General features: G+C 37.5%; 1 protein-coding gene across 1 annotated transcript; it reads right to left on the bottom strand.

Annotated features, from left to right (window-relative positions):
- Positions 1-6,959: 6,959 nt before the first annotated feature.
- LOC122040019 (myb-related protein 306-like) lies at positions 6,960-7,977 on the bottom strand. Its single transcript, XM_042599406.1, has 2 exons — positions 7,755-7,977; positions 6,960-7,652 (listed from the first exon to the last, which is right to left on the bottom strand). The coding sequence occupies exons 1-2, from the start codon at positions 7,891-7,893 to the stop codon at positions 7,114-7,116; spliced, it is 678 nt and encodes a 225-aa protein (XP_042455340.1). The 5' UTR covers positions 7,894-7,977; the 3' UTR covers positions 6,960-7,113.
- Positions 7,978-8,200: the final 223 nt, after the last annotated feature.

Consider the following 8,200-nt stretch of genomic DNA (forward strand, 5'->3'; position numbering starts at 1 on the left):
AATCGATAAGTGGATCGATTCAGCAGGGTTCAATCGATTGGGACCCAACTCCAATCGATTGGGGATGCTGATTTTGGCTGGGAAAGCCTGATTTCAGCATTTTAAACCCTCTTTAGTCTAGGTAACCACTCCTAACCCCTCAAAACACATGTGTATATATTTAGGGGGAGTTTTCATGATGAAAACAAGGATGGATTGGTTAAGAAAGACTAAGTAGAAGTTTAGGTTGATGTTTGGTTTCATTATTGAATTTATAGACTTCAAAACTTCTATTTTGGATTTCCTAAAGGTTTAGGGATTCCAAGTCATTATTGGTGCAATGACAGAAGTCACAACCATGTCTTTAGGGGGAGTTACTCTTTAAGGACATGAAAATTTAATTTTCATACACTTTGGAAGGTGGTTAACCTTCTTTCGTGAAAATGCTCAAGGTTGGGCATTTGACTACAATGGAGAGTGGATATCTTCATTGTTCCAAGTGGTGCATGCTCATGAATGAGCATTTGATGATAATGAAGGATATGAGACCTTCATTTGAATCGTGTGTGCAGGCAATGAGTGAAGTTGTATGCAACAAGTGAATATACCAAGTGGTATATGCTCAAGAATGGGCGTTAAGAATAATGAAGGGAATGAGATTTTCGTTATTATGTTGTAAACAACGAGTGAAGTTGTGAACAACGTAGGGTAACTCTTCAGGAGGAGAGTTTATTTTTGTTATGTGCCCAAAGATGAGGCATGTAGGGATTTGATGTATGCCAATAGGGGGAGAATGAAAGGGTTTAAGTTAGACCTTCATTATCTAAGAGGGAGTTTGCCCTCTTAGGGGGAGAATGTAGGGTTTAACTTACGTCTTCATTACCTAGTGACATGAAGGGAGTTGAGGCTATGGGATTAACCTAACTTAAATGTGGCATTGTCAAACATCAAAAAGGGGGGGAATTGTTGGTGCAATATTCCCCAGGCAGAATGAAAGTCCTGGTGAGTGAAGCCAGGCAGAAGAGAAATCCTGGTGAGTGAAGCCAGGTGAAAGACCTGGTGAGTGAAGCCAGACATACATGAAGTCCTAGTGAGTGAAGCTAGGCAGAATGAAAGTCCTGGTGAGTGAAGCCAAGTAGAAGGAAAGTCCTAGTGAGTGAAGCTAGGCAAAAGGAAAGTCCTAGTGAGTGAAGCTAGGCAGAAGAAAAATCCTGGTGAGTGAAGCCAGGTGAAAGTCCTAGTGAGTGAAGCTAGGAAGAAGAAAAATCCTGGTGAGTGAAGCTAGGTGAAAGTCCTAGTGAGTGAAGCTAGGCAGAAGAGAAATCCTGTGGAGTGAAGCCAGGTGAAAGTCCCGGTGAGTGAAGCCAGGCAGACATGAAGTCCTAGTGAGTGAAGCTAGGCAGAAGGGAAGTCCTGGTGAGTGAAGCCAGACAAGGAAAATCTAGATGGATCAAGGATGATTGAACATCTGGTGTTGGGAAGTCCAAGTAGGTCAAAGGGATTGACTGGATACTTGACACGAGAAATCCAGGTGGATCAAGGTTGATCGGACACCTGGTAAAGATAAGTCCAAGTGGGTCAAGGTTGACCGGACACTTGGTGAGCGAGTTCTAGTAGGTTAAGGGTGACCGGATGCTAGGCACAATGTACCAACAGGTCATGGTTGACCAGATGTTGGTGTGGGGGATTTGGGAATTGGTTTTGGGCAAAAACCAAGACTTGGATCGATTAGCCGATCGATTGGCTCATGCCCAATCGATCAGCCGATCGATTGACTCATACCCAATCGATCAGCCGATCGATCGGGTGAGCCCCTGCGACAAGCATCCTCCCAATCGATCAGTGGATCGATTGGGGAGAAGTGTCGCGCAAATAGAATCCCTCTGGATCGATCGGGTGATCGATTCAGAGGTCCCAATTGATCAGTGGATCGATTGGGAGCTGCTGGTTGTGCGCGATAAGCCCTGGATCGATTAGCCGATCGATCCAGACAATTCTTGAGAGCACAGAGGTGCTCTGGATCGATCAGCCGATCGATCCAAAGCATCCCCGATCGATTGGGAGCAATCCAATCGATCGGGATCCGACCGTTGGCATCATATTTAGCTGCAGGTGTTCGATTCCTTCGGTAGAACTTCCACGGATTTTTCTCCAGCGAGCACAGCAACTCCACAGCTTCTCCACAAAGTTCAGATCGCTAGTTCTTGAAGGATCTTGGAGGATTTTCCAAGTCAAGAGGCGGATCTACAGCAAGAAGAAGAAATCTAGGATTATGGTTTTCTTGTGCTAACTTGTAAGCTTTTAGCTTGTATTTTGTTCCCTTTCCCTTTCTTCTTGTAGTGTGAACTTGTAGGGCTTCTCCGCCTTTGGTAGTTACCATAAAGGAGTGTTTTCATAGTGGAGGGTGCATGAGTGTGTGGATCCTTGAATTAGTCACCTCTTGTGAGGTGAATACCAAGTAAATCCTCTTGTTAGCGTTGTGTATTTTATTTCTTTGTAATTTCCGCTGCATATCTTGAAGAAACAAGCAACGAAGAGCACGACGAGTGCACCGAGCTATTCCCCCCCCCCCCCCCCCCTCCTCCTCTAGCTACATAATCGGTCCCAACAGATTTGAACTTGAAATAATGGAGATGAAACAATTCTCATATATGTCAGCAGTGGGAAGTCTCATGTATGCAAGTTTGTACTCGACCAGATATAGCATTTATAGTGGGGATGTTAGACAGATATGTAAGCAACCTAGGACCATCGCACTGGAAAGCGGTAAAGAGAGTGATGCAATATTTGCAAAGAACTAAAGGGCATATACTCACGTATCGAAGATTAGATCATCTGGAGGTAATTGAATATTCATACTCCAATTTTGCTAGATACTTGGATAGCAGGAGATCTACTTCGAGCTATATTTTTATACTTGCTGGAGGGGCTATATCTTGGAAGATTATCAAGCAAACGCTAGTAGCCACTTCTACTATGGAGACAGAGTTGGTAGCATGCTATGAAGAATTCAATCAAGGGATTTGATTATGGAACTTCATCACAGCATTGTAGATCGTTGATGACATTGACAGACCATTGAGGATCTACTGTGATAATAAAGCCACAAAACCTTATGCCAAAAACAATCACAGTTTGTCAAAATTTAAGCACATCGACATCAAGTTTCTAGATGTTAAAGAAAGAGTTCAGAGTTATCAGATTATGGTAGAGCACATCAACATATATTCCATGTTGGCCGATCCACTCACCAAAGGCTTTGTGCCTAAGATATTTCATGCGCATGTTGTAGATATGGGAGTCCTTCTTATGGAATAAGAACTCATCTAGTAGGAGTCTATATTTATTGCTCTATGTTAATTAATAAAGATAAACATTTATTTTGATTATTGTACATACTTAAAGTTCAAAATATTAATGAGAATTTATATGTTTTGTTTGACACTTTGACTATAATATCATTATTTACTATTACTGTTTAGCATTTGGTATTTGTAAATAAGATATATATTCCTTTTGGAATCATACAGTTTGGATCATGATTCGCTATTGCAGTTTAGCATAAAGTATTTTACAAATATGATCTGACTTTTTTTGAGATCATCTTAGGACCAGTTGAAAATTTGACATGTACTAATCATATTTCATGTAATTTTCACTCTACATATCTACATCTTGATCTATGCCATTAATGATATTGGTATTGTGATTACTGTTAGGGCTTGTTATGATTATATATAGTAGTTATGTCCTCTAGTCCTATATCAATGAAGTTAATAGACCAGATTATTTATAGGGGTATTTATACCCATAAAGTTTGATATCAACTAAAATTTTACTTGTATTCCATATACAACTTACAAGTAGCCTAAGTGGGAGATTGTTGGTTATTATCGCTAATTAGTGGCTTAATTATAAGTTGTGTATATGAGTATAAATCGAATCCATTAAAGTGATCTAACTTAGGCTTATTGGGTTCAGTTGTTGAATGTACACTTTGTATGTGTAGAACCTATAGTATTGCATCTATTATCATCTATATACTAATAATAGATGTTCACTATATATAGAGACGTATAGTACCGTATCTATTATTATCTATGAGCTGATAATAGATGTTCACTATATATAGGGTTGATCCCCAAGAATTTAGGGAAGAATCTTGATATAGTTTCTAGTTCCCCATTGACAAGAAGCTTTACGACGTTATTATCCCCTAAGTCCCTTGGAAGATCCTCCCCGTTTACTTCCGTTTCTTCTTCCTCAAGGTCTTTTAGACGACGTTAAAGGATAAAGATATGGTTCTTTAATCAGGTTCTTTGTCATTATATTTATGTATTTATTTTTCTTATGCTATGTTTAATTAATGAAAATAGATTTTCTTATTCTTATATTTTCTATATGTGAGTTCTTTATATTTTAGAATTCATGTGTTAGATTTTTATTAGAACTATCACTAGATCCTATCCTTGTTTTGTTATAGAAATATTATGTTTAGCCCAAATATATAATTATACGATGTTGACACAATGTAGCAAGTGGTCACAATTAGCATCAAGTAGCAATTATAAATATACTTGATGATGCATTAAGGGATCAAAATTGGCATGGTGCATCGCATCTCGTAGCAACAAGCCCCTTTCATGCAAAACATCAAATTAAAATATCTTTTTTCAACTCAATTTTTCTTTTTTCTTTTGTCTAAAATTGAAAATATTAATTGAATGCTCGTTAGATGATTTTTTTTTTTTGTAATATATACATTTTGGTATGTGAAATGAATAGGGTTGTAAACGAATCTAATCCAAACTAAACTGTGTTATTTAAACATATTTGATAAGGTAATAGATCTAAATTAAGCTAAATTTTAAATGAATTAAGGTGACGTTTGGTATGAATTCATGCTCAAACCTTGTGTTTAGTTGATGGGAATGAGAATAAAATTTTGGAATGAAATCTAAAAACTTAGGTATTGATAAAACACACCTCCTCCCTTGGGTTTCACCATGTCTAAAAATTTAGATATCATCTAAATTATTTTTGACGAAAATATCCTTAATATATTTATTCAATTTTTCTTTCATATTACTTTCTCTCTCATTATTTTCTCTCATCATAATTTCTCTCTCTTCATTCTCTCTCATCACAGTTTCTCTACTCTTTTCTCTCTCATCATGCACTCTCTTCCATCATATACTTTCTCTTATCATTTTCTCCCATCATACTTTCTCTCTCTTCATTCTCTCTCATCACAGTTTCTCTACTCTTTTTTCTCTCATCATGCATTCTCTTCCATCATATACTCTCTCCTCATTTTCTCTCATCATACTTTTCTCTCTTCATTTTCTTCCATCAAATTTTCTCTCTCCTCATCTCGTCTCGCCATGCTTTTCTCTATCATCATGCGTTCTCTCTCCTCAATCTCTCCCATCACACTTTCTCCTCATTTTCTCTCATCAAACTTTCTCTCTTATCATACTTTCTCTCTCATCATACTTTCTCTCTTCTCAATCTCTCCTATCACACTCTCTTTTCTCATTTTCTCTTATCACACTTTTCCTCTCTTCATTCTCTGCCATCACATTTTCTCTATCAATATACTTTCTCTTTCCTTATTCTCTCTCATTACACTTTCTCTCTCCTTAATTTCTCTCATCATAACTTTCTCTTATCATACTTTCTCTCTCCTCATGTTCTCTCGTCACACGTTCTTTATTTTTTTCTCTTACATTCAACTTTTTTTTACATATAATTATTTCTCTTATTTTCATTTAAAGATAAAAAAAAGTTTGATTATAGAGAATATTCAACTAACTAAATATTATTTTTAAGAGTGATATTTATGTTCACATTTATTCCCATTCCACACTACTAATATTTTTATTCCCATTCTAATTCTTAGGAAAGAACCAAACGCTATTTAAGTTTTGATTCATTTTAATAATTTTATTTTATAAGTTTGATAAGAATTTTATTAATGAACATAATACATAAATTTTATTTATAGATATTATTTATGGATAATTCATATTTTTTTATTAATGAATATTAAAAAGTTTAATACAAAAGTGTCTGAATTCTCGCTCATTGACTTTATATATATTTAATGAATACTAGTGTGATTGTATACGCGTTGCGTGTGTAATATAATAATATATAAATTATTTGGGTCTTTAAAAATCTGAATGATTTGGATTTTCTAATGTTATCCTTACGTTTAGAACCAAGAATTAATTATTTGGGTAAGATTCGTCAGACCCATGCAATAGTGTGCAATAATGCAAGGGTGACGCTAGAGAATCCTAGCAATAAACTACTATAACAGGCTTCCCTATGCAAAAAATTATTTTAATTTAATATTATACTTATCTTAGTAAAAGAAATTAAGAAAAATATATTTTTTAACATCGTCCGCCTAAAATATTTATAGAAGCTTCTTTGATCATAGTGTTGTCAATTCTAAGATGTGGGACTAAAGAGAACTATATTTTTTTTTATATAAAACAACCAGAGAAAATTAATAATGAGAAAAATTCATAATAATACATCGTAATTGAGTCTCGAACTATAGATCACTGATTGTTTCGCTTGTGGAATTACTAATAAACCTTGGAATTATTTTTAATGTGAATAGAAAAAAGGACAGTAACGTAAATTCATTTTAGGCTTCACCAAAGTTAGTTAGTAAAGGGGAAAGATTTTTAATAAAATAGTAAGATAAACAATCTCTCATTAGTTTCAATATCAAACTTACTTACAAATTAATTAATTATAATCAATGTATGATCTAATGAGTACTAGAGGTAGACAATTCGATCTCATATATCAACTATTAGGAAAATCTAGAAAGCACGATAGAATCAGCCCTCATGTTGACTAATCTTTTGGTCTATAAAAATTTTTCATCGATCATCAGATAAATTAAGAATCATAGAAAAATTTATTCATTAATTCATTAAAATTGAGACTTAATCGCCTAAGAAACTTAGAAGGTACCCTAGCCAACACTATATATGTGATTTATTTATCAAACTTAATTAACACCTTAGCTTCATTAATTACATGTAGGAAGTAGAGCATGCATTGCATGGCTTCATCTCGGCGGCACATCTCTAGGAAATAGTAGAAGGCTAACTACGACATTTCGACGCCATCCAAACTATCGTCGAACAGCCACGACTCGAACAGGATGATGGGCGTCGGCTTCAGCTGGCAGATCCCGCTCCCCCACTCCACCTCCGGGCAAACACCCTTCTCCGCTGCCGGCGATGGCGATGGCGAGGCGGAGGCGTCGGCGTCGGAAGTACTGCTCCCTCTGCCGCTGTGATCCTGCGGCGCCACCGCAGTCGCCTCCATCGCCAGCGCCTCGCACAGGGCCTTCTTGGCCTTGTGGAGGTCCGTCTGCAGGCAGCGCTCCCACTGCCCCCTCCCCTCGCCGCCCTCCGCCTCCCTCGGCCTCTTGCTCTTCTTCAGGTTGGTGTTCCAGTGGTTCTTAATGTCGTTGTCCGTCCTCTCCGGAAGGTACGAAGCTATCGCCGCCCACCTATTCCCCAACAGAGCTTGGAGATGCACTATGACCTTGTCCTCCTGTTCGGTGAAATTGCCTCGCTTGATTCCAGGCCTCAGATAGTTCGTCCACCGCAGCCTGCAGCTCTTGCTGCACCTCATCAACCCTAAATATATAACCACACCAATCAGCACCGTACAATTATAAACCCTAATCAAGCAAGAAGTTAATTAAGCTAGCTAGGTCGTAGTTTAATAATTTAATCTACCAGAGTTGGCAGGCACCGATCTCCAGTTTCCAGGGCCATGTTCTTGGACGTAGGCGAAGAGGATCAGATCCTCCTCCGGAGTCCAAGGACCCTTTTTGACGCCGACAATATTATCAAAATCCAGCGATGATCTGTTCATGTCGTCCTCGCTTGATCGATCTTCTACAGCCTTAATTGGGAAAGAAAGAAAGAAAGCAAGAAAGAAAGATATATATAGCAGAGGAGCGGATGATCAGCTACGCAGTAGTGGTGCATCGATCGAATTAATGTGAGTGCAAGTGCAAGAGAATCAACGCAGGGGAGTTGGTTGCATTTAAGGACGTGTTCCCTCGACATGACAGGATTAATGATATATACCGGCAAGTTTCGTGATATTTGCTTTAATATTAGACTCTAATTAGTTTCATTCTGATAATAATTCTGACGACAACGATATGATTATTAAG

The sequence above is a fragment of the Zingiber officinale genome, chromosome 2A, assembly GCF_018446385.1.
Source record: "Zingiber officinale cultivar Zhangliang chromosome 2A, Zo_v1.1, whole genome shotgun sequence".
Classification (NCBI taxonomy): Eukaryota; Viridiplantae; Streptophyta; class Magnoliopsida; order Zingiberales; family Zingiberaceae; genus Zingiber; species Zingiber officinale.